Genomic DNA, 23,375 nt, shown 5'->3' with positions numbered 1-23,375 from the left:
TTCAAACATAGCAAATTCCATTTCCTTTAATATTGGAAAATACCACTGGATGTCAAAGTAGTAAATAAATGCTCTGGTATGTCTATGTGAATATCACTGGTCCCCAGCATCTGACACCTGCTTTGCATACATTACTAATATAATTGGAGTTGTATGTAGAAAGCAAACAGTCATTGGGGAAGGTGGGTCTAATATTCTCAATGACGAAGGGAAGAGTTGGAATGGAAGGCTAGACACTTGTGTCATTACTGAGGAAATTAAATTTTTATTAGAATGGGTGTCAAACAAAACTTCAAGTCCAAACTCCCTCAAACTTTGTGAAATGCAAATCCAAAACTAGTCCAAATTTCACTGCTGGTCCCTCAGCCTGATTCTATCATGCTTGCCTACACTGAATGGCATACTGACATCAATGGGACTGCTCACTCCCATTGAGGATAGCGGGATCAGGACATTTAAAATTTAATGATCCAAACATTTTCACATTTTGGATATGGATCTATAATTTTTGTAACAGGCCCATTTCTGATATTTTCCTCTCCTGGCTCCAGAGAGCTTGAATGTCAGCTGATAAGTATCTTTGGTATGAATGCATTATTTATAGCTTACTTGGAACTATTTAATGAAGTCTTTGCACTACATTTATTTTCCAGCAACAATTCAAAAGCGCTTGAAGAAAGAGAAAAAAGCAAAGAGAAAATTGCAGGAAGCCCTGGAGTTTGAATCAAAGAGGAGAGAACAAGTGGAACAGGCACTTAAACAGGCCACGTCGGGTGATGGTCTCAGGATGTTAAATGGTAACGTTTTAGTTGGACTTTGACAATTAAGTTAGAATTATGTTTATCAGTTCTAATTAGCTGGAAAATATAAAATAGCACTAGAGATGCAAAAAACAAAGTCTAGTTTTTAAACATGAGCCTTGTCCAGACATAATTAAAAAACAAATTTAAGTCAAGTGCTCTGGGTCATGAATTAAACAAGATCTAGATCTAGAAAGAAAGAGGAGGGCAGACATGCAACTAATGCAGGAATGCCAGGAAATACTACACACTAGTACCCTAGAAACCTCTCAACAGTGGTGGCTGGGGCTGTGTGAAACTTGTGCGTTTCAGTTTGCATGAGGTTCTGTGACTTTCCCATCTGTGCCGACACAGTTTCATGACTATTGAATTTCATTCTAAATGTTCAGCTTGTTCAAACTCATTATGAACTTGTTCAAACTGAAGACTTATTAAGCTTACTACGGGCTTGTCTAGACTGGCAACATTAAAACGCTGCCGCGGCGGCGCTTTAACATGGCTTGTGTAGTCGCAGCACAGCGCTGCGGGAGAGTTTTCCCAGCACTCTACAGAAACCACCTCCACGAGGGGCGCAGCTCCCAGCGCTGGTGCACTGTCTATACTTGCACGTTACAGCGCTGAAACCTGCAGTGCTGAGAGGGGTGTTTTTTACACCCCTGAGCGAGAAAGTTGCAGCGCTGTAAAGTGCCAGTGTAGACAAGCCCTACGTTGTGTAAATCTTTGTGACTGTTTAGGTTAACAGCCATCTCAAGTATTGTAAAACAAAACCACACAACTTAATTTCCAGAAATGTGTGAATAACCAAGGACAAGTTCTATCAAGTGATATTAAAAAATATTGAGTCTAAAGAGATCTGAACAAAAATTAGCACTTCTGTTTCTGTGTTTGAAACTGAAACTAGCTAGTTTTCACTTGGTTTCAAGTTCTGTAGCAAAAGGTTTACACAGCCAGTCAACTGATGACTGTGTTGGAGTAAATTGAATTTTGATGTAACCTAAGATCCATTTGCTTGATTTTTTTTCAGAGGTGCCAAGGATCTGCAGCTCCCATTGACTTCACTGAAATATGTAGATGCTCAGCATTTCTGAAAATCATGTCAGGGTTGTCAGTACTCCACTAATTTTATCAGCATATAGTTAAATCTACAATTAATTGTGCTCCTTTAGACATTTAGACAACTACTTAATTTGCAATCAGGTAGATGTCTACAGTTAACACCTGCAAGAAGCACAAATGCTGGTATTTAGATGTTAATCTGATTTCACTGGCAAATCAGGTAGCTCGTTAGCACTCAACACCACAATTTAATTGCAGGTACAATTTTATGCCCACAAAATTTGAAGGGTGATTGTGAGGAATTTTTTTTTTTAATTAACTCTGATGGTCTGCCCCTGTAACAGATATTGTTGTTAGTTACAGATCATTTTGTTGTTTTATGAACATACAGCATATATTTTAAAAGGTTAATAAAACCCTTTAGAAATATGTGCTGAATGCCCCAGATAATTAGGAAAGGAGGACATTCAGATTATTGCTAGTTTAAAAAGCAGCCTTTGTTCTTATTTATTCCTTCAGATCCATGACATTCAGACCCAGTGACTCTCTCTCTGTGCGATGCACCAGCATACACTCTGCTGGTGACATTGGGCCCATACAAATACCAGTAAAGGCAAGGAAAGCCCATTTGGCTACAGTCATTTGTGATATTTTTTTTGTAAATATTTATAGATATGATAAAATATTAAAATTTTTGCAACACTATACCAGTATGGAATTTACCTTCTTCTGTAGACCTGCACTGGTCCCTAGTGAGGGTTTAGTGGTGGTTGGGATGGGACCAGCTGAGTGCATGTTAGTCCATAATACCAAACAAGTACTGGCAAGTCTGGATGTCACAGACCTAAAGGAGGAAAAAATAAAGGTAAGTTTTAAACTAGCAGAATAGTTATTGGGGCATTTAGCACAAAATTCTAAAGTTTAAACTATATTTGCAGGTCCCTTTTAATGGGCTCTGCCAAAGTTTCTAAGTGCTGTATTATAAAGGGAAAGCAGATGTTTCCACAGGATGCGGGAGGGCATGAATTCAAATCACATACTCCTCATGTTAATCCTTGATGGCACTGAATGGCATAGTGGCATCTGTTATCCCAACACTCCTGGGTGTTTGAGCCCCAAAGTACCCACAAACACTGTCTACAAAGACATTATCAGCATTAAACTATGGTTCAGACGTGTATATGTGTGTGTGTTACATTGTTAGAACATCTCTCCTAACTTGGGAATAAGAGCGCAATCAGTTTGGTGGGAGTTTCCTTTGAGAGATTTGGAAGTGCTTCACATTTCAAATTATTAAACATATAATTTTGCTATGGGACCTAAAGCATTCTTAGAAAAGACGTGGAAAGAAATCTTGTACAATTGCTGCTTGAAGTGTGTGTGTGTGTGTGTGTATAGATATATATAGATATATATAGATATATATCTATACACACACCCAGAGTAGAGGTTAACACAAGCTTGAGAAAAAACATTTAAATTACTATAACAAATATATGATATACTGCTAGTCTTCTTTAGGGGAATATTTTAAAGACATTATCATGACATAAAATCAGGGCAAGGAGGTAACAGTGTACAATGGCTTCAGATCATACCATTTGACACTCTTGACGGCATTGGCTGCCCTATCTAATATTTTGCTTTGCAAGTACGCTGCTAGGATGAAGCAGTTTAGTTTAGTATTTTCCACATCTGAATTTCCACTTTTTTCATGTGAGAGATGGCACCAGTACTCCAAAAGAGAATTTCACTGACATATTAATAACATATGCTGATTACTATCATATCACCAGAGAATGTGTGAAGTATGTTAAAAATAATTCACTATAAGACTGGTGATACTTTTTCACATTTGATAAACAATTTACTACTGGAAATTCTGTTAAATGCCAATGTTTTATGCAGGACTAGTGTAAAGTTAAAGATCGTCCTGGTTTGCAATAAGTATTTTTCTAAAGCTGCATCAAGGAAGGACAAAGACATTAATCTTAAGTGTCACATTTTTCAGAAGCTGGAATCCCAGACATGGAAATAGAACACAATGGAACTCAACATGACAGTGCAGCAATGCAAGGTGCAGTATACTTCACGCTGTTATTTAAAAATCTATAATTTGTGGTATTCCAGAGAAATGAGATTCAATGCAGTATCAGCTTGATCTAATTTTTCATGCCGGATGACAAATGCAGAAATTGCAGAACAGTCTGTTAGTTAATTTTTTGTTTAATCTAGAAAACAATTTAAAAAACACAGTAAATTTAGATGTGCAGGTATTAAATTAGTTTTAATCCAGTGTAAGCAAGTCTCATACTTAACTGCCAAACTAGCACATATGTAGGTTTAATCCAAAAGGTGTAATGTCTTGTGATTTTACATGCCTTTTAGAATTTCTCATCTTTTGAGATAGTTTTAGTCCCTCTATTTACCTGCATGTCAAAATCAGAGGGTTGTGTGTGTGTGTGTGTGTGTATATTATATACACAAATATACACATACTGTATATATTTAAAATCATCATTAGAAGTGCAAATATAGCTAAGCCCAAATGCCAAAATTATTACAAAGAATAGTGTCTTTACATATTTTATATATATACCCCTATTTGTTTACACACATAGTGTGTTTTCCCTCTCATGGTATGTCTACACTGCAGCTGGGACAGTTCTTCTGAACCTGGGTAGACAGACACATGCCAGCTCTTCTCAAGCTAGTGTGCTAAAAATAATAGTATGGATGTTGTGGCACTGTCTAATCACCTGAGCTCAGACAAGCTTCTACACAACATCTACACTGCTGTTCTTAGCATACCAGAGCAGAACTAGATGGTGTCTTTTACCTGAGCATGGAGGCACACTCCCAGATACAGTGTAGACATACCCTCAGTTCTTCTTCGAGTGATTGCTCCTATGCATTCCATGTAGGTGTGCGCGCCGCGTGTGCACGGCTCTCCGGAACATTTTTACCCTAGCAACTCCGGCGGGCCGGCTGGCGCCCCCTGGAGTGGCGCCGCCATGGCGCCCATTATATACCTCAGCCGGCCCGTCCGCTCCTCAGTTCCTTCTTCCCGCCCGTGATGGACAGTTGGAACAGTGGAGTGCTCCCTTACCTCCACAACCCTAGTGTTTCTCCATAGTTCTAGTGTATATAGTGTTAGTAGTTAGTTAAGTTCTTGTTATAGTTCTGTATATATATAGTGTATAGAGTTAGTAGTTAGGGAATTAGAGGGCTTACCCCTCTTCTTCCGCCCCGGTGCGGGCTTATGCCCGGAGCACCGGGATTCAAGCCCTGCGCGGCTTGCCAGCGGCCCATGCCGGTCAGCGACCGACGACTCCTGCCTCCGCTGCCTCGAGAGTCGACAGGCCAGATAAGTGCCCTATTTGTGTGGCCTTTAAGCCTCGTACGAGGAAAGAGCGGGACTCTCGGCTGAAGCAGTTGCTGATGGAGTCTGCGCTCCAACCTCCGGCGCCAGCTCCATCGGCGCCGAAGCCTACCTCGGCGAGCAGCACACCGGCAGCACCGAGCCGCTCCGGTGCCGAGCCGGGCATCAAGACCCGCACCGCTCCTCTCCCCGGGGAGGAAGCACAAGGTGCCGAAGACGGCCACTGCAAAACAGCAGCGGAAGCCGTTAGCCCAGCCGCCTCCGACGAAAACGGTGCAGGCTGAGGCAGTGCACGCAAAGTGCACCGGGCCATTGACTCCGGCGCCGCAAGGCCCGTCGAGTCCGGCACCGCCCAGCTCCCCGGTGCCCACCGAGGAGGAGCTGAGGATCCCGTCGACGCCTGAGGCGTTTGCGACGGCGAGGGAGCTAATCGACCTGGCGACGGCTCCGTCCTATCAGCCGCCGGCACCAACGGTGCGGACACTTAAGTCCCTCGGCAAGCCAGCGATGATGCGTCCTCCATCCCCGGGCGACCGAGGCGACCGCGGCTCCAGGATCCGGACTCGATCCCGGTCCCTCTCGCGGAGACGGTCACCGCCGCACCGCTCCCCATCCCGCCGGCGATCAACATCGCGACGCCACTCAGCGTCTCGGCACCGGTCGCAGTCCCGGCACCGCTCTCCATCGCGGGGCCGGTCGTACTCCCGGCGGCGCTCCAGGTCCCGGTCGAGAAGTCACCGGCACCGCAGCAGGTCCGCGTCCAGGCACCGCGGACATCATCGGGACTCGCGCAGCCGTTCAAGGCGCCGCAGATCGCGCTCAAGGTCCGGTTCCCGGCACCACCGGTCGAGCTCCCGGCGCCGCCGGTCGAGCTCCCGGCGCCGTCGATCCCCTTCCCGGCACCGGAGATCTAGCTCCCGGCGCCGTCGGTCCAGCTCCCGGCACCGCGCGGAGCGAAGGTCCCGCTCGCCACTTGCCTCCCGAGATGGCCGGCACCGACCTTCGACACCGGAGGCTTGTCTCACGCCGGCGCTGGATGCCCGCCCAGGCGCCGCCACTGCTCCACCCTGGCCTTCGAGGGAACCCTCCGTTGCCTCCCCTCAGGGCAGTGTGGTGGACTTCAGAGCCGGGTCGCTTCCACCGGACCATGGACCCCAGTATTGGGGGCATTGGGTACCCTGGGCGCAATATGAGCAGGGGCCTCCCCTGCCACTCAGGCAGCCGGGCTCGGCGCGGTCGGTGCCAGTGGCCACCATCAGTAGACCCCCCCCGTCTCCACCGACACAAGCCGACGCCCACGGCCCACCTTTAGGGCAGGACTCACTGCCACCAGATCGCCAGGCGGTGGAACAACAACAGGAAGAGGTGCTGCCGGGCCACTCCTCGTCCTCCTCTCCCGATGAGGCGGTGGCAGGGGCGTCGCCATCAGAGCCCCCGCCTATTGACCTCAGGGCGCACCAGGACCTTCTCCGAAGGGTGGCAAAAGCCATTAATTTGCCCATCGAGGAGGTCCAAGAGGTCGATGACCCTATTACGGATGTCGTGGGAGACGAGGCCCCCGTCAGAGTGGCGCTCCCGTTTATCCGCACCATCCAGAAGAACAATGCCACCATCTGGCAGTCACCTTCCTCCGTCACCCCCACGGCGCGCGGCGTGGAAAGAAAATATTCCGTCCCGCCCAAGGGGTACGAATACCTTTACATACACCCCACCCCGGACTCTCTGGTGGTCCAGTCAGTCAATGACCGCGAGCGTCACGGACAACCTGCCGCTGCGCCGAAGTCCAAAGAGGCCCGGCGCATGGACTTATTGGGGCGTAAGATTTATTCGGCGGGAGGTCTCCAACTCCGCATCGCGAATCAGATGGCCCTACTGTCCAGATATGCGTTTAATATCTTGGGGTGCCTCGCAAAATTCAAGGAGCTGACCCCTCAGGACTCCCGCCCCAAATTCTCGGCGCTGCTGGAAGAGGGCAAGTTAACCTCCAGAACCCTGATTAAAGCGGCCGTGGACGCAGCGGACTCAGGGGCTAGAATGGTGGCATCCGGAGTGACGATGCGCCGCGTTGCGTGGCTGCAGTCTTCCACCCTCCCACCTGAGGTCCAGTACACCCTCCAGGACCTCCCATTTGACATGCAGGGCCTGTTTTCTGAGAAAACGGATGCCAGAATTCAGACCCTAAAGGACGGGAGGGTTGCAATACGGACACTGGGCATGCACACGCCGGCCACGCAGAGGCGTTCGTTCCATCAGCAGCCCTACCGACCCTTCAACCAGGCCAGGACTCGGCCGTTTAACAATCGCCGCACGGCCCCCTTCCGCCGTAGACCGTCGGGGGGACGGCGCAACCAGGCTCAGGGCTCGTCCAAGGCTCTGCAGGCTCAGAAGCCGGCCTTTTGATGGGACGCCCGAGGACGGCCCACCACTCTCCCCCCAGGATCCATCCCCTTTGTTTTCAAGTCGCCTTTCCCGCTTCCTTCCAGCGTGGTCTGCTATAACATCGGACAGCTGGGTCCTCAGCACCGTCCAGCACGGCTACCGCCTGCAGTTTATTTCGCCCCCTCCCTCCCACCCACCTTCCCCGTCCCTCTTCAGGGACCCCTCTCACGAGCAAGTCCTCTTACAGGAGGTCCAGACTCTGTTGACTGTGGGTGCCATCGAGGAGGTGCCTCCCAGCAGGCGGGGCAGGGGATTCTACTCCAGATACTTTCTCATCCCCAAGGCGAAAGGAGGCCTTCGTCCCATCTTGGATCTCCGGGAGCTCAACAGATACCTGTGCAAGCTCAAGTTTCGGATGGTAACCTTGGGGTCCATTATCCCTTCCTTGGATCCGGGAGACTGGTTTGCCGCCCTCGACATGAGGGATGCTTACTTTCACGTAGCAATTTACCCCCCCCCACAGACGCTACCTGCGCTTCGTCCTCAACGAGGTGCACTACCAGTTTGCGGTGTTACCCTTCGGCCTCTCCACTGCCCCGAGGGTATTCACCAAGTGCATGGCGGTCGTGGCCGCAGCTCTCCGTCGTCGCGGAATCCACGTGTACCCATATCTCGACGACTGGCTGATTCGTGGTCGCTCTCAAGAGTTGGTGGCAGCTCAGGTGTCCGAGATACTGCACCTGTTCCGGTCTCTCAGCCTTCTCGTCCTCGTCAACGCCGAGAAGTCCCACTTAGTTCCGGCACAGCGCCTGGAGTTCATAGGAGCGGTCCTCGACTCCAACCTCGCCAGAGCCTGCCTCCCTCGTCCTCGACACGAGACGATGGTCTCGCTCATCCGGGCCCTGCAGGCCTTCCCTTCCACGACGGTGCGGTCCTGCCTCTGCCTGCTGGGTCACATGGCGGCGTGCACTTTTGTGACCGCGAACGCGAGGCTGAGGCTTCGTCCGTTCCAGATGTGGCTGACATCGGTGTACCGCCCCCACCGCGACCCTATAGATATGGTGGTCACGGTCACGGACCCCACTCTCCAGACGCTCACCTGGTGGCTGCATCCGGAGGTGGTCTGCGCAGGGGTTCCGTTCCGCCCCCCTCGCCCGTCGGTCACCCTGACCACAGACGCTTCGGCGCTCGGATGGGGGGCTCACATGGGAGACCTGCACACCCAGGGTCTCTGGTCGGCCCAGGAACTCTCCCTCCACATCAACGTACGGGAGTTGAGAGCGATCCGCTTGTCTTGTCTCGCCTTTCTGGCACACCTCCGGGACCGCTGCGTAGCGGTATACACGGACAACACGGCGGCCATGTTCTATCTGAACAAGCAGGGCGGGGCCCGATCCTCCCCGCTGTGCAAGGAGGCGATGCTCCTATGGGACCTGTGCGTGACCCACTCGATTCGCCTCGAAGCGTTCTTTCTACCAGGAGTGCAGAACACGCTGGCCGACCGTCTGAGCAGGTCCTTCGCCTCCCACGAGTGGTCCCTTCACCCCGATGTGGCTCACAACATCTTCCGGAGGTGGGGATTTCCCCAAATAGACCTGTTTGCCTCCAGGACCAACAGGAAGTGCCACAGGTTCTGTTCGTACCAGGGTCGGGCTCCGGACTCCATCTCCGATGCGTTCCTCATGCCCTGGACGGGTCCCCTCCTATACGCGTTCCCTCCGTTCCCGCTTGTCCACCGAGTACTACTCAAGCTGCGGAGGGACAAGGCCCGCGTCATACTCGCCGCCCGCCTGGCCGAGGCAGCACTGGTATACCCTGCTCCTCGAGCTCTCGATTCGGGATCCCATTCCCCTGCCGTTATGGCCGGACCTCATCTCTCAGAACCTCGGCAGGCTTTGTCACCCGAACCTGCAGTCGCTGCATCTTACAGCCTGGTTCCTGAGTGGTTGACCGACGCAGAGAGGGGTTGTTCGGCGGCGGTGCAGCAAATTCTGCTTGAAAGCAGAAAACCCTCGACACGCTCTACCTACCTCGTGAAGTGGAAACGCTTTGCGCTTTGGTGCGATCAGCGAGGTCTTAACCCGTTCTCGACCCCTATCCAGACGGTCCTCGATTACCTCTGGTACCTGAAAGGCCAAGGTCTTGCGATCTCGTCCCTGAAGGTGCACCTGGCAGCACTGTCGGCCTTTCGGCCCGCTATAGATGGTTGCTCCGTCTTTTCCAACCCAATGGTTGCCCGCTTCCTCAAGGGGTTAGACCGTCTCTACCCTCAGGTGCGTCCGCCTGCTCCGACTTGGGATCTGAACCTGGTTCTCGCCCAGCTGATGCGCCCACCCTTCGAGCCCCTGGCCATGTGCTCTCTGCTCCATCTCACCTGGAAGACGGCCTTCCTCGTGGCAATCACATCCGCCAGACGAGTCTCCGAACTCCGCGCCCTGACGGCGGGTCCCCCGTATACCATCTTCCACGGGGACAAAGTGCAGCTTCGGCCACACCCAGCCTTCCTCCCCAAGGTGGTGTCGGCCTTCCATCTCAACCAAGAGATCTTCCTCCCGGTCTTTTTTCCAAGGCCGCACGCCTCGCCTCGTGAGCAGCAGCTCCACACCCTCGACGTCCGCAGGGCCCTCGCCTTCTACATCAGCCGCACAAAGCCCTTCCGGCGTTCCGCACAGCTCTTTGTGGCAATGGCCGACCGCATGAAAGGCGAACCGGTCTCCTCACAGCGGATTTCATCCTGGGTGACATCCTGCATAAAAGCGTGCTACGAGCTTGCTCGCGTCCCCCCGTGCCGACTCACCGCACACTCGACGAGGGCGCACGCCTCGTCAGCCGCCTTCCTGGCCCATGTTCCCATCCAGGACATTTGTAGAGCAGCCACCTGGTCTTCAGTCCACACCTTCGCTTCCCACTATGCGTTGGTACAGCAGTCTCGAGACGACGCAGCCTTCGGCTTTGCGGTGCTACACTCCGCCACGTCTCATTCCGACCTCACCGCCTAGGTAAGGCTTGGGAATCACCTACATGGAATGCATAGGAGCAATCACTCGAAGAAGAAAAGACGGTTACTCACCTGTAGTAACTGGTGTTCTTCGAGATGTGTTGCTCCTATCCATTCCAGACCCGCCCTCCTTCCCCACTGTCGGAATAGCCGGCAAGAAGGAACTGAGGAGCGGACGGGCCGGCTGAGGTATATAATGGGCGCCATGGCGGCGCCACTCAGGGCGCCAGCGCCCGCCGGAGTTGCTAGGGTAAAAATGTTCCGGAGAGCCGTGCACGCGCGGCGCGCACACCTACATGGAATGGATAGGAGCAACACATCTCGAAGAACACCAGTTACTACAGGTGAGTAACCGTCTTTTTCTCTCCCTGACCTTCATCGGTCCGTTTCTGAACCCATGGCATATCCCTCACACAAAGGTCATCCCCTGTTACTTTGCAACAGAGACTTGAAATTCATCAGAATTCTAGAGCTATTCAAACAAAAGGTTACCCAAATAATAGGCAAAACAATGACTTTTTTTCCAATCCTTGCTCTTGGAAATGGTGTAACAATTTTAGGTGATGTTTTTTCAGACAAACACGTTCTGAGGCAAACATCCAGCATGGAAAATTTCAGCCGAAACAGTTAAAGTTTGGCAAAGGAATAAGCAACCTTTTCTGGGTCTTCTAATGGAAAGTGTCATGCAACCTTAATAACAGTGCTACCAGTTCTGCCTAGAATATTCTTTAAAATGATTTAATTGACATTTTGATTACTAGTTTTGTATTTCTAATGATAATTTCAGTAACCTACTAAATTTGGAAAAATCATAATTGCACATAAATGATTATTTTTGCTGTAAGTATTGAAATTTGGAAATTAGATAAACTAATATTCATAAATAAAGAAATAGTTGGAATCTTCCCACTAAATTTGGCAAATTAAAAATATACCTACATTGTCTTTACGAAGCCCCAATGCACTGACATCATTGTTGTTCACACAATGGAGGTATGAACCAAAGGTGTGATTGAATCCTATCAGAAAAGGAAGTAAATCTCCATATTTAACTGAAGAAAAAGCAAACATTTTCAAATGGGCAGGGTTAGTACGCTTTGGATCAGGCCCTAAATCAGGGATGACAAACTACGGTCCGCAGGCCACACCTGGCCCTCAGATCCCGCCGGGGAGAAGGGTCGGGGGGCTTGCCCCACTCCACAGGGCGCCCAGGAAGCAGCCAGCATGGTTCCCCTCTGGCTCCTACATAGTATGCGCTGTCCCGTCCACAGGCATCGCCCCCGCAGTTCCCATTGGCCACGTTTCCTGGCCAGTGGGAGCTGCAGGGGTGGCACCTACAGATGGGGTGGCGCCTGCGGATGGAGCAGCATGCAGAGCCACCTGTCCACGCCTCCTCATAGGAGCCAGAGGGGGGACATGCTTCTGGGAGCTGCTTGTGCTAAGCACCGTCCTGAGCCCCCACCTGCGCCCCAATCCCCTGCTGTCATCCCCCTCCTGCCCTCCTAACCCCTCGATCCCAGCCCAGAGCCCCCTCTTGTACCCCAGAGCCCACACCCCCAGCCAGTGCCCTCACCCCCCATGCCCCAACAGCCTGCCCCAGCCCTGATCCACCGCCTACCCTCCAAACCTCCCGGTCCCAGCCTGGAACCTCTCCTACACCCCAAACGCCTCATCCCCAGCTCCCTCCTGCACCCTGAACTCATCATTTCTGGCTGCACCCCCAGCCGGAGGCCGCACTCCTACCCCCAATTTCTTGAGCATTCATAGCCCGCCATACAATTTCCATACTCCAATGTGGCCCTCAGGCCAAAAAGTTTGCCCCTCCCTGCCCTAAATGATAGAATTCGAGAGTGGGAGGCTAGGTTGAGCATTCCCCAGTTTGGTGCTCCCCTGTAAATATAAAAATGACTGCATAAAGTAGGGCTCTGTATATTTTAGTTGTAAATCTGTCAGAAACTGGGCAAATAATTGTCTTCATCTGATATTGTTCAAGTTAATGTTCTCGTGTTATTTAAAATGGGTCCACAAAATTATATAAAATTCCATTCTTCTTAAGCATAGTGGTTAACAATGATGAAGCTAAATGTCCTGCTAGAATTATTTTGGAATTTTGCAAATGCTAGAATCCAAGAATCTTTTTGTATATTGGTGCACACACTGTCTAGTATTAAAAACACTACAGAATCACAGTTTCAGTTCTAACAGAAGGTTAGGTCCAAGCACAAAAAAAGGTTTTCTTTCCCTCATGCATAGAAATAAGAGTAGAAATATTATCAGAACTCATCTTAAACATAGTATATCACCAGTAACAAATGATTGCCATGGAGCCCTTCCAGACAATTCTGTTCATACTTAAGAGTGCTGTGAGCTTAGATAGTTCTCTTACAAATCCACAATGAGCTTGTAAAATGGCTATTACGAAGCCCTCTCTAGCTAATACAGTATTAAGGTTTGTTTTGGCTTTCACTGCAATTCTGCTATGTAACTCTGTGTCCCATGTCCTTTTACTCTATGCTGATACTGTATTATCTTTTTCCATTTTCTTTTGATTACACTTTTACAAAACTTGGCAGCTAAAACTGCCCTTTAGTCTTTAACAGTTTAAATATATTCTCCATCACCATCTTATTTGCTTGCTTTGTTTGTGGGGGTAACAATTCATGCATCCCTAATACAAAGCTATTTCAAAAAAATATCTACAGCTCATAGCAAAAATCTCTGGCATCAGTGAGGACTTTTCTTTTTCTGTTGTCAATAGCTCTGTTGGAGAGAAATCTATCATTCACACAGTGCCTTTCCTTTGAAATTCAATTAGTTCCACTGCCAGTATCTCCTTAAGACGGTTTAAAGGAGAATTACAAAAATATTGCATGACCACCTTTCACAGTAATTAAGTCAAATCATATTTTATGCTCATTTCTTAAAATGATTTTATTAATGCAAGCTGTTCATGTACTAGGTTTCTGATATGCTTTATAAATCTTTTCAGTTTAGTTGGTTCCTTTTCTCTCTGTTAATTGAACTGAAATTTTGTCCCAATAGTCCGACCTGTAACTTTCTCAGTAATTATACCCACAATCCTCCTAAATGTTTAATCTATCAGCCGAGTATGGCTTAAGCTGGATAAATCTTTTCAGCTGGCAAAATACAAAATTAATAGTCGCTCTGGTGTTGATGTCCACTGCATAGTTGAATGGTGAAGGAAAGGGCGATGCATGCACACAAATACCGTTCCATTCCTCTTTCCATAACTTACTTGTGGGCCAGAAAGATAGCACATCAACCTTTTTATCAACCAATCTCCGTTTCACATAAAATAAACATACTGGGTGTCATTAAGTGCACCTTCAGATCAATGATTTTTGCAAATGACATTCAAGTACCATTTGAGTAGTGCATTTTTGCTGATAAAAGCAAATTAAATTAGCGCAACTACAAGTGTGCTGATAAAAACTAAAACTGAACAGCAGCACCATTAGCTAACAAAGTAATATTTTCTCTTTACTGCTTTCTGCCATTTAGTTATTATCCTATTGGAAATCTAATTATAATCCTTTTACTCCCTAGTCAAACTTCACAGTTTTTGCAAGCTTAGCACTGACAAGTGATTTCATTACATTTGATTGCCCGCACCCAGATTGACTTAACTTCACTCAGAGACCTAAAAGCCCTCTCAGTTTCTCAGATTCCCTGTTTGCACATTACAGCAACAGCTCCTTTAATTAATTAGCATGAACAGCAGTAACATGAACTGCTGAACAGAAAATAACATGATTTTATGATCGCAGGGAGACTTCTCCTTTTGCATGTTTATACCTTAGTTAACTTTTGTATGACTGTATTTCATTGTTGGGGGATATTGATACAATCATCAAAGCACATTATCTTATTTTTTTAATAAACAGATTAATACCAGGTGAACCAACATAAAAAGTATGAAGGCCCTAAATTTAAGTAAACAGATGCCACTATTGGGGAACTGACCTTTCTGAAATTTAAAAAAATATATTGAGAAATACACAATAAAGTACAAGGGCAAGGTGACACAATGCTACTGTAATTTTTGTTTTTGAAAAAGCCAGGAATATATTTAACAAGAGGACTGTCAATAAACATCAATAACTTTTTGCTTCTTTACACATTTTGCAAAGATAAAGGACTATTTAACTTTGGAATTTATTTTGCCATTTATTATTTAGTCAGAAATCTGCTGGAACCCAACAGTAACTTTTTTAGTATCCCAATATATGAAAGACAATTGTAAAATCAAACCTCTGTGACAAACAGAAACCAGCCCAGTTTTAAAAAAAAATCAGTTTAGTCCACCACTTTGTCACTGTACCGAATTCTGTCTCCAGGTGCATCCTATACTCCCACTGAAACCAGTTGCATTCAGTGATGGTTGAGGATACTCAGCATCTTATAAGAGAGAAGTTCGGCACCTTGTGGGACTGAGTCCCACAGTCCTACTCCCACTGAAGTCAATGCCAGAGCTTCAGTAGGAACAGGCCAAGCCCTGTGAAAGTAGGGCGGTGATGAGGGAATCAGATCTGGCACTTTTGAGACTGGCACCTTGCCTCTTCATTTAATAGAGCCCTAATATTTCTACTGCTGCCCAGCCAGCTCTCAAATATCTTCCATCTCCTGCCCAAGCCTCATTTTATCTCTTCTATGTATCCTGTTTTGTCTCATTCATGCCTGTTCCCATTAAGCAGTATTCTCACTCTGGTTGCATTGGTAGTTTCTGCAGGGTTCCTTAAACTGTTAGTAGAGTTAAAAAAAAAATTAGTGTGTCTGTCATTTCCTTCGTGTTCAATGGAACTTTTTGTTTTGTGAGACCCCTACATAGTGGTAGCTTCCCCAGGCAGACACATGATACCTCTCTGTTTTGCTAAATTAGTCCAAGCACCTCCCCCCTTGCCAAGAACTCCTTTTAGAAAGTCAGTGGATCCACTGGTGTTTTCAGCCCTGGTTATCATGGATGAGTAAGGATTCCAGTGGTTAATTTGTACTACTTAATTTTGTAAAGTTACAAGAATATTTTTTTCTGAAAAAAATATTGTAATGGTTCAATTATTAAAGTGTCAGATGATCTCTTCCATGTATTATAACAAAAGCATCAGAAACTAAGCCTACACTTGATATAAGGATAGCAAAAGTTATATGCATCTTGTGAGACTTCTAAACCCAAGCAGCTTGTTTGCTAGTCACCAGCTAGGAGCTTACAATTCTCATACATTATTAAAGAGCTCTATGCTTATTTGCCTCCCTCATTTTTCTTAAAGGAGCACTGTCAAGAACAGTAGGCTGAAAATGTCAGACTTCGCACACTTGTTTGGGGGTGGGGGAAGGAGAAGGACCAGAACAAATGAGCTTGCAGAAAAAAAGAGGGATAAATTAAGTATGAAATGTGAATATATATGGAAATAGTAACTACTGCCTGTAGATTTTGTTCTGTTTAATATAAATTAAGCCTTCAAAATTATTAAACAATTATGTTGTGGAAAAAAGAGAGATACACATACCTCAAAATGACCATTGGAAAGAAAACATAATCCTACAGGAAAATTACAATAATTAATATAGGATTTGGCTCACAGAGAAACTGAGAGATCTTTACATATGTTATACATTGCAGGAGGTGGGGGGAAGCTTTCTAAAGGTCTTGCTTATTAAGCGAGTCATGCATTTCACTGTAGGTTGTAAAACAGTATAACATGCACAGGGGGCTCATAAGCATTTTTCAGTGTTAGGGAATATCATTTATGCACTTTTTATATTGTCAATATTACCCCTAGAGAATGAGATTAAGCTTTAAACTACTATAACTCTACAGATTTGCTCACCTTTGTATAATTTCATTTTTAATAGAATGAAGCCCACATAAATGAATATTTGATTAAGGGATAAACCTAATAAAAGAACACATTTATTGAACACAGATTTATTCAAATCTTGACTATATAATACCATAAAATGCTATAAAAGGGTATGTGGATTGCAGTTGGCTACGGGGAAGAGATACTGAATATTCTGCAGTACTATGAATTTTTGTCCGTATTTCATTGCCTTTCTTCCACAAACCGCATCAAGGATGCTTTTAAAACTTTAACTTCTTGTAGGTGGGGGTTGTGTGGAATTACAGAATGCCATACAGTGATGTTTAATAGCACAACTAGTAATACAGAATTGTTTCTGATGTCTGATAAGTGCTCTTGAAACAAGAAATATTTAAATTACTCATTATCTGTATATTGCCAAACAGAACCTTGTAGACACAGGATGGCCATAATATGCCAGAGCCTACATATTCAGAATCACATTTATAAGCACTAAGCTTCACCAAAGTCATTAAGGGAATGCCAGTTCTGAATGAAGTGTTGGTATTTGAATATAAACTCCACATACCTACTGGTGGTATACTTGCAAATATGCTAGAACAGGGCGTCTCAACTTTGTGTGGTAAATAGAGCTGTAATGTGTAAAAACAAAAACAAAAACAAAACAAACCCTGACAGCCCCAGGTCTAGAAGAATGGCTGGGAATGAGGAGGTCTAATTCTAGTCCTCGCTGTTTGTCTTTAAGAGCACACTGTGTGACTACTACTTCATTTTGCCTCAGAATACTCCTATGCAGTGAAGTAATGGCATTGCTTCCATTTAACAGATTGGAAAACTGAAGCTTAGAGAAGTTAGTGCCAAAATTTAAATAGCAAGCCAGTTTCAGCATTAAAATCCAGATCACTAGACAATATTGCCCTCATACAAGTTACATAATCACTGCCGACCCTCAAATTTTAAATATTTATAATAGAGTTATTAACTTTTACCAAGAATAAAATCAAGAAATATACTGCATTTAAGATGTCCACAGAACTACACCTTAACAGAAGTGCTTTATGTTAGGTAGAACACCTTAAACCAGTGAAGTGGAATTAGTCTTAACACTGAGCAGCAGTTGCTGCTATGGTTTCCCTAAAAGATATCCTGAAAAAAGCAGGTTTTCCAGTTAATTGTGTCCAGATTCAGCAAAGTGTATATTTAGCACTTTGCTAGTGCCTTTTGTCACATAATCTCTCAGGGTGAAATTCAACACTATGCAAAGGGCCAATACAAGGCCTTTGTTTCACTTAAGTGCCACGGAAACCACACACTAATGTTTATGTGGAACTTAAAGAGCGCATAGCCCCTGTACTAGCCCTTTGCATAGGGTGAATTTCACCCAGCATGCACTGCAGAGGAGAGTAAATTAGTACAGCTGGGTAATTACATACTGATTGGAGTGCTTTTACACACAGCCTCTCCCGCTCCCTATGTGTAAGTGAGGAGAACTAGCTGAACTGTTCATTCTTCCAAGTGTACCTATTTTTCAAATTTACAAAACAGTTGCAAAATTGGAGCTAGTTTAAGAAATTTTAAAACACAATTCTATTCTTTTTCCTATTGAGATGGCTCTATAAAAATTGTAGCTGTTTTTCACATTTTTAAACCAAATTTTCCTAACTGGGTTGGTTTAGTGCGTTATTGTTCCAGTTACTGACTAGTAGACCAAAAGGCATTTCAGTCTATTTGGTATAAGTCACGGTTGAAAGGCTTGTGAAATGTTAAAAAACAGCCACAAAAATCTCTTTGAAATGTTTATGTATTTGTAAAAGTACACGAATCCTTGGACACCATGTCACAACAAAGGCTTTCTGTTTAATTCGTTTGTAGTGAGAAGAAGGAACTCTTTCATGAGATCTTTCATGTCCTCTCCCCCTCAACAAAATAACTTTTGTCCTGAGGCAGTGACTCAGACTGAATTACTATCTTTTTGCCACATAAATATTTTAAACAATTTAAAAAAAAAAGTCAAAAACCAAAAGAAAACATTTTGTTTGACCTGAAACTAGTGAAATTAAAAAAAAAATTAAACATTTTATTCTCAGGTTAATCCAAAATACATTATTATTTATATTTTTTGGAATTGTGTGTTAACTGAAAAGCCAGTATTCAGCCAGCTCGCCATATAAACCCAACCCTGTGAATGTGCTCTCTGAATGCTATGTACACTTGCGGCCAGATAAACAAAAGTTATTCGGGGCCTAAAGCTGCAGATCAGTGTTTTGTGGGATTTTTCAAGAGTGTCTAAGGACGGGTCTTACTGGTATAGGAATACTGGTACACTATACCCGCAAAGTACTCCCAGTGTGGATGTAACGATATCAGCAAACCATCCACCATGAGACAAACACGCTAGACTGGAAAAAGCAGAGTTTTGCCAGTATAATTGCAACTACACTAGGATCTTCCACTGGCACAGGTATGTTGGTCAGGGATCACACGTCTTCAGTCTTACCCTGACTGACATACAGATGGCTGTAGAGTAGCCCTACACTAAAGTGAGTTAGGTGTCTAACTTAAATGAAAGTCAATGAGCATTAGGCACCAAATTCCTAGTGGACTTTACAAAAGTGCATATTTGCATCTTTAGGCACCTACATACCTTTGAAAATCTTGCTTTTGGGGACTAGGAAAGAAGCCACTTCCTTACAGATTACAGAGCTTTTGTGTTACTGAATCAGGGCTCCCACATATTCACTATGAGCTAAGCCTTTGAGACTTAAATAGGGCCCTTTTGAAGGCATTTCTATGATTTTCAAGGACAATCAATATCTGCTATGTCAATAGGTCCAGATGAGTACCGATCCATTAGTTAAACATACATTAAAATGGGAGACATAATCTACAGACTGCAGTATGAGGAACTCTTGTGAATCTGCTTTAAAAAAAGCCACAAGAGGTGCATGTCTACTGACTCACTCCCCAAACATTCTCCTATAAATCTTAAGACTAAATGTTATTAGCAAAAACAATGAGGAGTCCTTGTGGCACCTTAGGGACTAACAAATGTATTTGGGTATAAGCTTTCGTGGGCTAAAACCCATGTCATCAGATGCATGGAGTGAAAAATACAGTAAGCAGTATATAGATATATATATTACATCACATGAAAAGATGAGAGTTGTCTTACCAAGTGGGGGGTCAGTACTAACAAGGCCACTGACTCACCCACTTGGTAAGGCAACTCCCATCTTTTCATGTGCTTTAATATATATACTGCTTACTGTATTTTTCACTCCATGCATCTGATGAAGTGGGTTTTAGCCCACAAAAGCTTGTGCCCAAATAAATTTGTTAGTCTCTACGGTGCCACAAGGACTCCTCTTTTTTTTTTTTTTTTTTTGCTAATACAGACTAACACGGCTATCACTCTAAATGTTATCATTTCTCTAACTCTTGCTGAGGTTCCCTGGCTCTCAGACATTCCTTGGGAGATGTTTTTCCCTGGCTCTTCTTGATCTTTATTCTTGTTTACATCCAAAATATATATTAGATCATCTCTGCATGGAGAGTAGGAGCCCTCTTAAAAACATGAAACATTCAATTACTAATTAGCTGTTTCCCGTTCCTAATGAAGTGAGCATGTCAGATTTGGATTAAAATTCAGCTACAGCTCTCCTCTGTTTATGGTTCCAGATGTTTTTGTTTTATCTAGGAGCTTACTTTGACAGCTACTGCTAAATGATAAATCACTCATATTATAGCTGAAATGCATTTTGAAATTGAAATGTGGCAAACTTTGAGATTGCTCCAAGGATCTGTGTCAGTTAGCGGGTCAATACTGGTTCTTTCCTTATGAGTATTCAGTATTGGCATATGTAAAACAGTCATGGGATAGATGTCAACATTATACAGAATGCTACTCAAGATTATCATTTTGCTACCATCTTCAGAATCAGAACTAGTAGGTTTAGCTGCATGAATTGTTGATTCAGTGTTTATTGGCTAGGAATATGGATTCATATTACTTTGGCTTTCTGTGGGTTTTTTATCATTTATTTGTCTTTGGGCTTAAAGCTGCTGAATGTGAAAATCACACATGATAGGCTCTGTGCCCAAGCAAGTTTTTTTATGAGATGCGTGGGTGGACTTCTGTTTGTCTCTTCAAATAAAGACAATAATTAAATGACTTGTGTGGGGAGGGTGGTGTTCTGAGTGAAACACCATTTTTCTAAGGAACACATATTGATTTATGGCTCTTACCATGTTGATTTTCAGTGTAGTTTTATTCTTCAATAGCACTGCTTTGCAGAAGGCTTTGTTGGGTCTGTAATAGCCACATATAATAAACTATAAACTCTGCACAATAATAAACTACATTAATTTCTGTGGTACTCTGAACACTGTGTTAAGTACGTCATGGTTCTACCCTCTGAAACAGACGTTAATTTTTTTTAAAGATTGTGGCAGGAGGAAAAACTGTCATTTAAGTTTTAAGGATTTTATACCTAAGGGAACAGTGGCTTTTCTCTTCTTTGCTGTAACCATATTTGGTCTCACTAGCCGCATACCAGATTCTACAATGTGGCTGATTGCAATGGATTTACAAAGCAGCCAGACTGCTGTAGTGCAGAGATAAGAATCTGTACCATAAGTGTGAGGTACAAAGAGGTGGTAAGTCAGTCAGGAATTGGAGGGGAAGCGGAACATTGTTCTCAATTCCCCATTTTTTTTAAATGTGTAGGACCAAAATCTGCCTTGCAGATCCCTTGCAATACAATGCCGTCAGACTGTCAGTGTGGAATTTGGCCATGGAGTGCACTGTTAAGTTTTGAACTAAAACTATTCCCCCTTTGGTTTAAAAATTGTCCTGTGGGGGCAGTAAAAATTAGAGATATGATTAAATCCAGCTTTTTGGGATTTGTCAAGTCATTGATAGCAGCTACCAGTTTTCAGGGGATGCACAATCCAAACCCAGATACTCACAGCTGCCACGAAGAGGGAGTTATGCTGTGGAGGGAGAAGGGATCATGACTTGAGGACCAGGGCTGGGTTTGATTGAAAGGAGTCATAAGTGGAATTTAGCAAGGGAGGGTATGCTGGGGATGGTGTGAGTCTGGGGCTGTGATGGGTTTGTAGGAGGGAGCTGGTTTGAGACTAAAGCTAAGGTTGGAAAAGATGGCAGACGTCAGATGGGGCAGCAGATGGCAACAGGAGCTGAGGTGATACATGGCAGTGGATATTTTAAATATTTAATGTCCAGCCTCTACTGTGTTTGTTTATAATGAGAGATAGCTGGGATTACAAGCATTTGTAAACCAATTTGAAAGTCTGCAACTCATACCATATATAGGAGGATAGTCAAAGCACCAATTAGGTGGATCTGCTTGGATACTAAGCTTATTTCCAACTGTGACATACATAAGAGTCTATATTTCTAGTTCCTTATAATGCCCCATGGGCACCTGTTTTCCAGAGGTAAAAGACACTCACTTGAACCAAGAGCTGTCACTTACAGCTCAGATAATTTAAACTGCACGGTTAAAGAACGCTAAATGTTTCATTTATAAAATATATAAATCACTATGTAACCAACTTTTTATTTTTTTTCAGAAAACAGAACATATGTCAAACCTACTATTATGTACTGAAGGAAGCTATTGTTGAAAAATATATAATGATCACTATTTGAAGACTGTATAGTACATGAAAGACATCCCTTCCAACCTTTGATGCCTTCAGTACTGTGTGAAGGATTTGTAGCATGAAACTTGAAGGACAATTTCAAGCAATTTACTGTTGCTGCATCGAAAACTGCCGTATTGTCATTAAGATATACCGAGACTTTTTACAAGCTTACCATACCAAACCAAGCCTGTTGCAACTGATCATTTTTAGGTCCCAGAAGATAGAATGAAGTTGTAGTATTTTTAAGCACATAAAGGAATTATTCCCCAAAAGAACTAACTTTTTTTTTAAAGGCGGTAGTGATTACTGTATAGCAATGGCACAATGATTCTATTAAGCCGCAAATGTCCTCACTGGCTGTACATCATACAAGTCCAGTTTATCACTGAAACTGTTCAACATAGAGCTGTTTCAATTGTGTTTATAAATTAAGCTTTGTTTACTGAAGCTGATACTCAGTATATTACGTTTTAAAGAAAAATGTGTGTACATTTTTTAAAACAATGATGTAAAAATTGTCCTTTCATTAGATGACCAATTCAAGAGTGTGAGCTAAACCCTAATAGCTGACGTAATATGAGGATTATAATTGATGCTTTTTTATGCTCAGTTCAGCTTGGCTTTTGGTCTTTTAAGATAAAAAATGAATATGCAGTAGAATGTTAGATAATGGAAACTTTTAAGTATGGTTTCTCTGTTGTACCATATTAAGTTAAAGTACACATTCTTTGTTAAAATGTTCTTGCTAAGAATACAGTATTAAAAACTTTTTGTTTGACTTTGGAAATCTTTTTTTTGTTTTTTTGGACATGGATTCCCACAGTTTTTATCCTAATTCAAAACTGATATTTTGCACGGATACATATTTTGATAAAGGAATTAATAAAGAGTGGGGGTTGGTATCAAGCATTTTTCTTAATTATTATACGTCACAGATTCCACACCTATTTGAAAACTTACCTGAGTCATTCCTTTGCTCAAACAGGTAATTGAAAGATGCATTGGTTAGGTGGAACCAATCAGTTTAGTTTCTACTCCCTCATTCACAGATGTTTTATGCAATTATTAGATAAATACCAGTGATATAAGATTTTTCAAAGGAACAAGATAAGCATTGGCTATGAATAATGTATTGGTTGCATTCTGCACTACCAACATGGGAAGCCTCAGTTTCTATGCCCCATCTGGTCTTTGCTCCCATGTTGAAAGCACTGTGGAGGCAGGATGCTGCTCAGCCTTTGCTATGCAGA

General features: G+C 44.3%; 1 protein-coding gene across 6 annotated transcripts in view; it reads left to right on the top strand.

The window, feature by feature from the left end:
* Positions 1-23,164, top strand: part of DACH2 (dachshund family transcription factor 2) — a 492,287-nt gene extending 469,123 nt beyond the window's left edge. For all 6 annotated transcript variants that reach the window (XM_039489729.1, XM_039489730.1, XM_039489728.1 and 3 more), the window contains 3 exons: positions 654-797; positions 3,868-3,933; positions 22,051-23,164. In XM_039489729.1, the coding sequence (XP_039345663.1) occupies positions 654-797; positions 3,868-3,933; positions 22,051-22,088 (248 nt within the window). In that variant the 3' untranslated portion in view covers positions 22,089-23,164. The remainder of the gene's footprint in view (positions 1-653; positions 798-3,867; positions 3,934-22,050) is intronic.
* The last annotated feature ends 211 nt before the right edge of the window (positions 23,165-23,375 follow it).

Source organism: Mauremys reevesii, linkage group 9 (assembly GCF_016161935.1).
Source record: "Mauremys reevesii isolate NIE-2019 linkage group 9, ASM1616193v1, whole genome shotgun sequence".
NCBI classification, from domain to species: Eukaryota; Metazoa; Chordata; order Testudines; family Geoemydidae; genus Mauremys; species Mauremys reevesii.
Note: the sequence above shows the minus strand (reverse complement) of the source record. Positions and strands in the feature narration are given on the sequence as shown.